The 13,028-nt window shown below is 42.8% G+C and overlaps 1 protein-coding gene across 1 annotated transcript in view; it reads left to right on the forward strand.

The window, feature by feature from the left end:
• The window catches only part of DNAH6 (dynein axonemal heavy chain 6), a 207,005-nt gene that overhangs the window by 10,326 nt on the left and 183,651 nt on the right, over window positions 1-13,028 (forward strand). Inside the window, exons 10-13 of the mRNA XM_045021828.1 lie at window positions 3,878-4,046; window positions 5,139-5,255; window positions 11,382-11,582; window positions 12,059-12,179. Coding sequence (XP_044877763.1) covers window positions 3,878-4,046; window positions 5,139-5,255; window positions 11,382-11,582; window positions 12,059-12,179 — 608 coding nt within the window. The remainder of the gene's footprint in view (window positions 1-3,877; window positions 4,047-5,138; window positions 5,256-11,381; window positions 11,583-12,058; window positions 12,180-13,028) is intronic.

The following is a 13,028-nucleotide window of genomic DNA, read 5'->3' on the forward strand; positions in this document are numbered from 1 at the left end:
GTGATGTCTTCTTTGAGGTGAGGCCTGTTATTCCCTTCTGGGGACTTCTCTCTAGCTTAGAGTCATAATCTTCCTGGTCTGCTCGTGGGGTAATGCAGCCATACAAGGTTTGATACCATACCACAATTTAGCCCTTAGTTTTAAATTAATGGAGATATACCTATCTCCTAGAACTGGAAGGACCCTGGGTCATTGAGTCCAGCCCCCTGCCTTCACTAGCAGGACCAAGTACTGATTTTGCCTCAGATCCCTAAGTGGCTCCCTTAAGGATTGAACTCACAGCCCTGGGTTTAGCAGGCCAGTGCTCAAACCACTGAGCTATTCATCCCCTGAGGTTTTTAGAAGTTTTTAAGTTCTTTGAGGTAGGGGACCATGGGTGAAATCCTCACTCTATTGAAGTCAATAGAAGTTTTGCCATTGACTTCAAGGGTCCAGTATTGCATCACTTGCCTTTTTATCTGTCTATAAAGTATCTTGCAAACTGTTGGTGCAATACTACCACTACAAATGAAAGTAATAAATGTAATAATTTTAATTTAATATATTTGTGTCAAAAGATTTTAGCTGGCAAGTTGATGAGTCATAATTGGCAGTAAATAGTGGAAAAACAATGAATTCTGTTGTGCCTGTAAAGTCCTCTGTAGTAAAACAGCACTGACTTGGAGATATTTGCAGAACTGGAAAAATATCCAGACTTGTCTATCAGACCATACAGCTTCTCAGGTCCACATGACATCAATGTGCTCTCTTTTGTCTTGCTTAAAATTGAGTGACTGTGCAGAGACTGACCTTTGAAACTTTGAAAAAAGTGGTGGAAGGAACAGTTGGGCTGCTCTAAAGTTTCTGGGTACATGAGGCCTGTATTTTCACAGGGATTTGGTGCAGACTTATTGTCTCTAGGCCATGAAAATTATTTAGGGTGCCTGGAATATTTGAGCAACTTTGGTGCTTCCTGTGTAGAGCACTAGCAAAATTTGGTTCCTGTATAGTGCTTTAGGACAAATTCATAAACATTCACACTAATGCATTAGAAAGTATGATTGGTATTGACATTTTCTGTGCTAAATGGTCATTTTCAGAGTTAAAAGCTATTACCCCAGTACAATGTGGCAGATCTTAGTGGTCTTCTTCCCCTTTCCAGTGAAGATTAACTTACCAAGAAAGTTGATTTCAGTGATGATATCAACATGTGTTCTTGGGGTGTGTGTGGAAAACACACCAAGGAAGAGGTCCATATAGAGTCAGTTTAAGTCAGTAGAAAGATGTGTAGAGTGTTTCCAGCTGCTCAGAAAAAGCAACATGAGGTAGGGTGTGAGGAAGGGCTTGAGTGTGGCTATGTTTTAAAAAGAATAAGTTATGGAGGCTAAAATAGGGATATATAATATAAGCTTGTTTTAGCCTTAACTGCACAGATGCAATTGCCTGGCTATAGTAAGGACTTATCTACACATTAATGTAAACCAGCTGGGGTGTAAATTCTAGTGTGCACCAGCATGTTGCTCACTAACTGGCTTGTATGGACCATGCTGATGCACACTAAAAGATCCCTAGTGTGCACTGACATAGCACTGTTTGAAATGAGACTATAATGCTACATCAAGCTGCTAATTTCAGAGCCATATTAAATAAAAGGAGCTATGTCACAGGTTGCCCTCAGGGGACTACAGGATCATCACGAACAGAAAGAACATGCACTTCCATAGAAGAGATTTGTAAGACAGACAAGTGATTGAATACTTTTCAGTGGCATCATATGATTAATCCTTCTAAGGTTTCTTCTGACACCCTTTGGGTACTAGGTTCTGCACACTGGTCCAGTGTTTTTTTTTATTTTTGTTTTGTTTTGTTTTTTAAGATTATTTTTAATTAACATTTTTGTCCCACCATCAGTTTTGCTCATTTTGGCCACTTTCCATTCATTAAGATTGATGATTATGTGTTGTAAGAGACAGAAATATTAGTGCTTTCTTCTCATTTCTTTTCTACTAGATAATATGTCCAGCAATACATCTATGCATTAACATTTCTGCTTAGGAGAGAATTATCACTATTTCAGAAAACAATAATATGATTGACAATCTCATTTTATTGGTGAAAGTTGAGTACTGCATTTTATGTTTTCATGCATTCATGTTGATACATGTTTTGTATAAATGAGGCCAGTTTTTGTGCTGACTTTGCAACCTTACTAACTTAATTGGGTTCAGGGTTTCAGCTATTTTTTTTTTTAAAAGGAGCAAACCAAACTTTGCTCTTTTAAAATATAAATAAAATAAACAATTTTTTTGTTTGGCATAGTGATCCACCCTGTGCAATTAGGAAGTTTAAAAAAGAAGTAATGAAATGAAATAATTAAGAACTAAAATAATCTAATAGACTGAACATCAATATACTTACAGTATGGTAATTAATCATTTGTACTGTAATTTCACTTTTACAGTCAAATTCTAGAGTTGCCTGACAAAACTATCAGTTTTTGTAAATGCCACTTTTAGCATTTATGGCAGTGCTGTTTGGTGACTCAGCTAATAAGGGGTGATCCTTGAGAAAAAGTTAAGATGGCTTAAATTAATAAAAAGCCCAGTTATACTGCCTGACTTTGAGAGATTCCTATTTCTTGTTATGGTAGAACATCCCTAAATTGAGGCTCTGTTGCTGAATTCACATAATAAAATTTGTTTCTTGAAGGAACATTCCATTTTTCTAGATGAAACCAAGTTATCACTTACGTAAATACTGCTGGAACAGATTTGACAGTACATTCCATCAGCTTTCCGCTAGTGTGGCGATACAAAACCTAAACCCAGAGCAGCACAAAGCAGCTCCAATGCACTGGTGAATCTGGCTCACCCATCTTTGTCATAAGCTGTTTTGAGTTTGATATGAAATGTGAAGTAATTCAGAGTTTATTCTAATTTGTTCTGTAAGTCTATCACAAAACCATCTCTCAAAGTTCTTTTCTTCTGTATATTTATGCATGCTGTGCATATTAGAGTAAAGGTATTTTTCTGCTTTCTGTTGGAGAATTAGCAAAGAATCCTGTGGCACCTTATAGACTAACAGACGTTTTGCCATCATATGCCAGCAATGCCCCTCTGCTATGTACATCGGCCAAACTGGACAGTCTCTAAGGAAAAGGATAAATGGACACAAATCAGACATTAGGAATGGCAATAAACAAAAACCTGTAGGAGAACACTTCAACCTCCCTGGCCACACAATAGCAGATCTTAGGGTGGCCATCCTGCAGCAAAAAAACTTTAGGACCAGACTTCAAAGAGAAACTGCTGAGCTCCAGTTCATCTGCAAATTTGACACCATCAGCTCAGGATTAAACAAAGACTGTGAATGGCTTGCCAATTACAGAACCAGTTTCTCCTCCCTTGGTTTTCACACCTCAACTGCTAGAACAGGGCCTCATCCTCCCTGATTAATCTAACCTCGTTATCTCTAGCTTGCTTCTTGCTTGCTTATATATACCTGCCCCTGGAAATTTCCACTACTTGCATCCGAAGAAGTGGGTATTCACCCACGAAAGCTCATGCTGCAAAATGTCTGTTAGTCTATAAGGTGCCACAGGATTCTTTGCTGCTTCTACAGAACCAGACTAACACGGCTACCCCTCTGATGTTGGAGAATTGTTGGTCCAAATCCTGAAATCCTTACTCATTTTTTACTCTGTCTTTACAGAGGCAAAAATGTTCCAGTAAGGTTAATAGGAATTTTGCCTCAGTGAGGAATGAGTGAGGACTTTAGGAATCAGCTCTTTGAAAGTATAAGTATACCTTTCCATAAAAATCAAACGCTCTTATCACAGAGACTTGTGGTATTCACAGAAAGTGACAAAATATTGCACTTCCTTCTTCTGTCCCTCAAGTTTTATCCGTCTTGCTGACTATCTAATAGTGAACACCATGCATGTCCTGGCAGTAAAATCAGTCACTACTCTTTTGAACTACCTTTCTGATAAGTTGAAAAGGACACCTGCTGCAGATGTCATACAGAAGTGGAATACGGAGGGAAAAAATGAAGTCTCTGAAAAAAAGGTAATTTTGTTTCAATGAAAACTAAGGCCAAGTTTTTAAAAAATGAGTGCATAAAATCCCTTTGGTCCATAATGAGGCATATAAACAAGTGCCGTGATTTCAAAAGTGCTGAGTACTCAGCAGGACCAATGACTGCAATCTTAGCCTACATGTAGCATATATTTCTGTTTATAGGTTGGTTTCAGAACGAAGCTTAGAGGAAATTTTTGTTAGGAAAGTTTAAATTCTTGCATTAATCTCATTAATAGGTGAATCTATGCTGATTATCATTTTCTTAGAAGGAGCTTCAACTTTCATTGTCCTGCAAAAGTTACTGTTGGTAATGTAGTGCACTGTTAGGTGTAATCTATGGCTGCTATAGTATTTACAGCGCAGTAAAGAAACAAAAAATTACAAGTTTGTAATCCTCCTTTCCCTCCCCATCCTATTTGCAAACAATATGTGCCAAATGGGCCTTTGCAAAGAAACTTGTATTTAAATTCCTAGAACTGAGAACAATCCTGTATATCTGAATTGAGATCTCAGACTTTATATGGGATTTCTCTTCTTCCAGACGTTTTCTTTAGTGCTTTTTTTACCCTTTAATATATTCACAAATTCTCAGCCTTTGATATGGTACCAAGGAGCAAAAGCATGCACTTACATGCATATATGAAGGCAAATTTCTGATCTGTAGCAAGGGGTACAAATTGCTGCTATCTGACAAGGAACTCTTCTAAGGGCTTGATTATTATGATCTTGCTTACCACAGTTTTACACTGATGTAATTCTATTGACTTTGACAGAGTTAATCTTTATTTATACCCAATTTAATTGAGATCAGAAGAATCTGTCTTTTCAAGTTTGTTCACAAAGAGTTTAGGGCCTGGTTTGGCTCCCGTTGAAGTAATGGAAATTTTGCCATTGATTTCAATGAATCCAGGGTTGGCCTCTGACATTTATTTGTTTTATCAGACTTTTTCATTCTTCTTTTGTCTGCTTAAAAGAAATGTGCAGGGTCATAGAGAAAAAGTGATGTTTATTTTTCACCCAAGATTTTTAAAAATTTCCTGATCTTTTGAAATTTGTATTGTTTTGGTTTCATTGTTTCAGGCTGTGTCAGGGACGGCAGGGCAGGATGAAGAAGAATCATTTCTGCCCATGTTTCTTACAGAGTTAATTTTGGAGATCCATGCATTGTTGTTTGCACCATCTTTGGATGACTTCCAGGTCTGTTGTAAGAAAGTATCAATTTATCTTTTAGTTGCATGTTTTAATCAATTTCACTGAACAGAAATGTCAGGATTGTGGGCCAGATTCACTGGTGTGCCCTGCTTGTTTTTATGGAGTCCAGAGACACAAAGCAGCTGCAAATCTTGTTTTGCTGCCTGGTCACTAGAGCAGTGCAAAATAGCCACGGCATCCTAGTGAATCCATCCCTGTATATTTGGGATCCTTCGCTCCCTCACTATGAAAATGGAACTGATTATGTGCGCTGGATCTCAAAGATACCTGGATGCATTAAGGATTCATCCCACACTCACAAGTGACATCTCACATTTGTACATACTCTCTACCTGATTGTCTCCCCTTGCTGCCCTTTGGAATACAGACCGCTGCCTAATACAGTAGCTGTTGTGCAGGGCCGGCTCTAACTTTTTTGCCACCTCAAGCAAAAAAAAGAGCGCCACTCCGCCGTAACACCCCCCCCTGCAAGCGCTGTGCGCCGAACCCCCCCGCAAGTGCTGTGCGCCGAACCCCCACCCCTCCGAGCACCGCACCGCCTGAAGCCCCCGCCCCTCCTGAGCACCGCGCCGCCCAAAGCCCCCAAGCGCTGCGCTGCCCCCGCCCCCCACACGAGCGCCGCACCACCTGAAGCCCCCGCCCCCCCCCACGAGTGCCACGCTGCCCGAAGTCCCCACTCTCCCACGAGCGCCGCACCGCCCAAGCCCCCACCCCCCTCCGAGCGCCACCCAGCCGAACCCCCCCCCAAAAACCTAAGCGCCGCCCCGCCCCAAGGTGCCGCCCCAAGCAAGTGCTTGGTTGGCTGGTGCCTGGAGCTGGTCCTGCTGTTGTGTATCTGGTTGTTATGGTAATAGCACCTTGTTGTTGCTATAGCAACTGAGTTAGATTATTAGGGGATAGCCCAGCCAGTTTTGGCTGGTTTTGGTTAGTTCATTGTGTGGAAATAAATGCTGCTTTTAAGGTTCACAGCTCTCTGTGTCTCAAGTTATTTGTTCCTAAAACTACTGCCTGCAAGTATATGACAAAGTGGCGATGAGGGTGGGATTCCTGTGCCGCCCCAGCAACAGAAGGAAGTAGAAGTCAAGGTACCAAACAAACAAACAAAAAAACCAACCTTTTTGCTGTTGGAAGGGGTGAGAACTGGCTTGTTTGCACTGACTGTGAAACCTGAAATTAAAACCATGGCTACCCTTACAGGGCCACTGGAACCTTTTGAGGAGACTATAGTGCATGAGTATACTGAGCGTTTGAGCTTTTTGTTATTGCAAATGACATTACAGAAGAGAAGAAGGTGCCAATATTCTTAAGTGTTGTAGGAGCTAAGACCTACTCCCTGCTATGCAGCTTACTACACCCTGTCAAGCCTGATACCAAATCTTACAGTGACATTGTGGAAATCCTGGGGTCCTATTTTTCTCCAAAACCACTGGTAATTTCTGAAAGATATAGGTTCCACAAAAGAGACCAAAAAGAAGATGAAACAGTTGTACAATTTGTAGCAACTTTAAAAAGGCTAGCAGAACACTGTGAATTTAAGGAGATGTTAAATGATGCCTTTCGTGACAGGTCAGTGTGTGGCCTGCACAGTGAAGCTATATGGAAGCTCCTATTGACAGAGGCTCAGCTTACCTTACCGAAGGCTGTTGATATTGCAGTCTCCATGGAACTGGCTACAAAGGAGGCACAATCCATCGGTGCATTCCCTAGGGTGCATAAGGTATCACAAGAACTTACCCACAAAACTGTGGGGAGTCAGGAATGTTACCGCTATGGTAAGCCAGGTCACCATGCATCAGAATGCTGGTGTAAGGACCTGATGTGTCAACACTGGGGCAAAAAGGGACACATTGAGTGTGCCTGTAAACAAAAACAAAAAAAGGAAAAAAGAAAGAGGCCTGTGGTCTGGCCGACCAAAAAGGGAAACCTGCATACCCTAGAGCAGACCCAGGATGATCAAGGTGACACCTCATTGCAAGAAGAAGTGCCACTTCACGTTTTGTCTTTGGCAGTGAGCTCACATGAATACTGGGTAACCCCATTGTTGGATGGCAAACCTGTACGCATGGAACTGGACACTGGGGCAGCCATCTCGCTGGTCCTCAAGACTGTGTATAAAGAAAAGCTACAGCATCTTCCACTTAAAGCAACAAAAACTGTTCTGAAAACCTATACTGGAGAAGCTGTGCCCATGTTGGGCACTATTGACGTTAACGTGGAGCTGAATGGACAGACTGCTAAATTGCCACTGTTTGTGGTAAGAGGTAATTACCCAGCCTTAATGGGTAGGTCTTGGCTTAGGAAGATTCAGCTGAACTGGGCAGAAGTGCACAAAATGTCTAAAGAAGAAACTGGTCTGACTGCTATACTAAGGAAACATGCTGCTGTTTTTGGAGAGGATCTGGGAAGTATGAAGGGAATCACTGTGACATTGAACATTAAACCTGACAGTCAACCAAAATATCTGAAAGCCTGAACTGTGTCATATGCTATCAGGCCAAAAGTTGAAGCGGACCTGGAGTGCCTGGTCACCAATGGAGTCCTAATACCAGTTACTCATAGCCCATGGGCGATTCCTGTCGTTCCAATAGTGAAGAAAGATGGCTCCCTCTGGATTTGCAGTGATTTTAAAGTCACTGTCAACCCAGTATTGTGTGCAGAGCAAAACCTGCTTCCCCGTATTGATGACCTCTTCATGGGCCTTGCTAGGGGACAAACGTTCAGTAAGACTGATCTGAGGCAAGCATATTTACAGATGCATATTGATGAAAAGTCCCAAGAGTTGTTGACTATTGTGAGCATAGGGGACTTTATTGACACTGTCGCCTACCCTTCGGAATAACATCTGCTCCCGCCCTGTTCCAGCGGGCTATGGACCAGATCTTGTGTGGCTTGCCAGGAGTCCAGTGCTATCTGGATGACATCCTGGTCACTGGAAGGAATGAGGAGGATCACTTAAAGAATTTAGAGGCTACCCTGCAGAGTCTGGAAGAGTATGGCCTACGAGTCCGCAAAGACAAGTGTGAATTCTTCCAGCCCTCTGTTGAATATTTGGGACACATCATTGATGCTACGGGTCTTCATGAGGCCCCTGCAAAAGTTAAGGCTATTGTGGAGGCTCCCCCGCCTCACAATGTTAGCCAGCTTTGCTCGTTTCTAGGTCTACTGAACTATTATGGAAAGTTCATCTCACAGTTAGCCACACTGCTAAAACCACTTCACAAACTCCTTGGGCAGAACAAGGCCTGGAAGTGGACTGAAGAGTGTGATGTTGCATTTAACAAAGCTAAGGATGCATTGCTAAATTCTGAAGTTCTGACACACTTTGATCCATCCTTACCCCTTCAGTTGGCCTGCGATGCCTCCCCTTATGGAGTGGGAGCAGTCGTGTCACACATTATGCCCTCAGGAGAAGAGAGACCTATTGCTTTTGCTTCACGCACTCTAAGCAAAGCAGAAATTAACTATGCCCAAATCGAACGTGAGGCATTGGGAATCTTTTTTGGAATTTGGAAGTTTCATCAGTACCTGTTCGGGCGGAAGTTCACTCTTCTCACAGACTATCGACCTCTGACTTCAATTTTTGGACCCCACACAGGCATTCCCCCATTAGTTGCTAGTTGTATGCAACGTTGGGCATTGTTGCTTTCAGCGCACTGGTATGGAATCAGATATCGGAAATCCACTCTGCACAGCAATGTGGATGGTCTCTCAAGGTTGCCTTTGCCAGTCAAACATCAAGATACTGCCCAAAAGGAAATCTTTTACTTTGAACAGGTAGAGAATACACCCATCACTGCTACTCAGATAAAGAAGGCAACTCGTGTTGACCCAGTATTGTCCCAAGTTATGGACCTGGTGATGCATGGAAAATCTCAACGAACCTCTCCGGTCTCACTTGACCTTGTTACCTACATGTCCAGGAGGACAGAGTTATTGATCCAATCTGGTTGTTTGTTATGGGGGAGATGTGTCATTATCCCACCACCACTGAGATTATAGATGTTAGAACAGCTACATTCCGGTCACTGTGGAATAGTGCGCATGAAGGAAATTGCACAAAGTTATTTTTGGTGGCCTGAATTGGACAGTGTTATTGAAGAGAAGACGAGCTTGTATGTCATGTCAGGGTGTCAGGAATGCACCCCAGTGGGCGCCCCTACACCCATGGGACTGGCCTGAAAACCCGTGGCAACGTAGTCATGTTGACTTCGCTGGCCCCCTTGAAGGAGGTGGTGCCCATTCTAAAAGGCAGGAAGTCTCTATAATGCAGTCCACTACTGCAGAGAGTACTATCCAAAAACTACGGGGACTCTTTAGTCATTTTGGTCTGCCAGAACAACTTGTGAGTGACAACGGACCGCAGTTTGTCTCTCAGGAGTTTCAAAATTTTATGAAGGCAAATGAGGTACACCACATCACTTCAGCACCATATCATCCATCCACCAATGGATTAGCTGAAAGATTTGTGCAGACAATGAAACAAACTTTGAAATCAGCAAGGGGACAATTATCCATTCAAAAACGTCTGGACACCTTCTTACTATCCTACAGAAACACACCTCATGCTACGACCAAGGCATCCCCGGCCTTTCTAATGATGGGACGACAGCTGCACATTTGCTTCAATCTGCTGAAACCTTCTGAACCCAGACAAATTGTGCAACAAGAGCAAGTCATCAGGTGTGCACCCAGAGCAAAAGACCAAACCTTTAGCCCAGGACAGCCAGTTTTGGCTCAGAATTATACTTCTGGAGCTAAATGGGTCCCTGCCACGGTCATAGCTCAAACAGGGCCTGTTTCCTACACAGTCCGGACTGCAGAGGATCTCACCTGGCGGCTACATGTAGATCAGCTGCTGCCAGGTCATACCAGTCCTCAGGACACATCTTCAGTTGAGTTGTCTGACTTCACCTCTTCTGGCAAGACACCGAATCAAGAATCACCTATTCCTGACTGTTATCCTTCGTTACTGCCGGCGGCTGAGATACCCCCTTGCCCGGGACGAGCTGATACCACCTCCTCACCCATTTGCCTTATGAACCCTGAGCTCATTGTCAGGCCCGCACCCAAGAGACTTTTGGGTGCAACAACACCAGAAGTTCGCTGTATTCCACCTAGAGACAGAAGGCCTCCTCAATGGCTGGATCTTTAGCTAGGGCGAACCCATGGTTATGGGGCAAAATCCCTGGGGTTTAGCTGGGAGTGGAGGCAGTCTACCCTCCTTCTCTAGTTTAGGGGATGTTCTTATTAAGGGGGGAGGAATATGTTGTGTATTTGGTTGTCGTGGTAATAGTACCTTGTTGTTGCTATGGCAACTGAGTTAGATTATTAGGGGATAGCCCAGCCAGTTTTGGCTGGTTTTGGTTAATTCAGTGTGTGGAAATAAATGGTTGCCTTTAAGGTTCACAGCTCTCTGTGTCTCGAGTGATTTCTTCCTAAAACTACTGCCCCCAACGATACAACAGTAGCCACTCAGAGTATGTCTACACTGCAGCTGGGAGTGAGCCTCCCAGCGCACGTAGACAGACTTGGGCTTGAGGAGCTCACAGTAGTGCACCAAAACAGAGCTGTGTGAACACTGCAGCACTGGCAGAGGCTTGGACTCCATGGATAGGATGGGCTTGAACTTGGGTGGCTAGCAAGTGCTTCAACCTGCCCATAGCTATTTTTAATGCACTAGCACAAGCCAGCCATTGCATTAAAGTGTCTACCTGGGCTAACTGAGTCTGCATAGCTTTCTTAAGCTCTTCCTCCACATCCAATGGTGCAACAGTGATATTCTGCATCAGCTGGCAGTGGGAACAAGCTCTTCTCTACAAGCAGAGTGCCCTCTGGCTCCTACTGTATTTTTTGTAGTGGGGAATGATGGTTTCTTCTGGGTTCTCCCTGTTTGCTCTTCCTATGAGGCTCCATCTAGTATCTTATCTGGAAAGAGCAGTGCTTAGCATGTTGCCTCTCCACTACTCCCCATTCCTGCTGGTCTGGAAGTGAGATATATTGACCTTTGCATACATATGAATGCACTATATTTTGGAAATGTTTCACACCTAATTTGTTTCACAGTTCAGAAGGATTCAAAGGGTGTTAATGATGTTTCCTGTTGTCTAACAGGAAGGTGTTGCAGATATTATTAATCAGTTTCAGGCAACCGTGTTGTCTGTTGCTAATCTTGTACCTGATCAATACTTTGATGCCTTTACTCGTCCTATTATTAATAACAAAATTGAAGAAAAGACTTGTGGTGAAGGACCAAGTTTATCAACCATGTTTAAAGATGACAAGCATTTGCAAACTATCATCCAGCAAATAAAGGTATCAGTTTCAATTTCAGATTTGATTTTTTTTGTTAAACATGAATTAATCAATACCACTGTGTGCCAAGTCTCTTCTTCCCCTAGGCATGGCTAAGGGTGATACAACAGTACCGTTTGCATGCCTATCCAATCTTTGCTGAGGCTGGGCTAATAGACCCCAGTTATGTTCATGGGCACCTGTCCACAAGGAAATGGACTGACACTACTCAAGATTTTCAATCAGGTCACCCAACTGACCTTAGATGGCAATGAGTTTGATTCACCATTGATCTGAGTTAGATGCAGACTGGTGACCTAGAGATAAAAGACCACTGTTCCATTACCAATGCACTGAACCTTACAGTTCCTCCAGAGTTTTTATTTTAAAGAATCTAAAAGAAGAGTCAATATATCATGTAGAATTGTTTTAATTTCCTCTATTAGTTTGCTCCAAGCAAATTCTTATGTACAATGACTTTTTTGTGTAACATTTAGGAAACTGTGTATTCAGCATTTGAAGCAGCCAACTTATATGCAGACACTTTTGAACAGTTTCGGTTATTTTTCAAAGAAAATGAAAGTCTTGATTTGGAAGCTCTGAAGCAGCAGGAACATGGTGAGTTATCTTTTTCTCTAATTTTTAACTAAGATTCTTGCAGATAGTAATATTTCATTGTTTGTTTTCTGTGTTACTGCAGCAAATATCTGCAGTATTTACTCTTGATTTGGTTATAAATGTGCTCTAAACCAATTTCCAGCGGAGTAGTGCATTAGCCATGGGTTCAAATATTTATTTACTCTCACACAAAATAATCTATGACTATGTGTACACACAAGATAACAATGGAATGAACTCCATTTGTATCTGCAACAGTGGAATAAGCTGTATTTAAGCCTTGATCCTGCAGCTGGATCTGCACAGGTGGCCCCTGTGGAATCCTTTTGAAGTCAGGGCTGTTCTATGCAGGGGTCTGTGCACATCTGATTGTGGGATCTGAGTCTTAGTTTGCACCTTTTGACTTCTTATCTGTTCTCTGTTCTGCCAGGATTATTCTAAATATCGATAGGCACAAAGCTGTTTTCACTTCGCTCCCATTTTCTTCTCTGCTCTGCAGTGGAAGGGGTTGTCAGGGATAGGCAGCATATGAGCCCCTCTGAATTTTGAATTCTTTCTCAAGTGATAGTCTACATGCATGTGAGATCAGATTCTTCTGGCCACCAGTGGGCCCCCCAGCAATCTTTGTGCTTCCTGTAGTAGGGTCCTTGGTGGGCTGGGTGGCCTAGGGTTAGTGTCCACTCAGTCATGGGATAGTGATAGGCGAGCTTGGGCCCATCCACGCCACCTTACTCTGACCCAGGGCCCTAGGAATGTCAGCAGCATTGACCCCTGGAGCGGGGAGTGGAGCTTCTGAGTTACTCTCCCTGGGTCACTTCCTACCACTGCTCCCTCTGCTTCTTGTCCCAA

Source organism: Mauremys mutica, chromosome 6, assembly GCF_020497125.1.
Source record: "Mauremys mutica isolate MM-2020 ecotype Southern chromosome 6, ASM2049712v1, whole genome shotgun sequence".
In the NCBI taxonomy this organism is placed as follows: Eukaryota; Metazoa; Chordata; order Testudines; family Geoemydidae; genus Mauremys; species Mauremys mutica.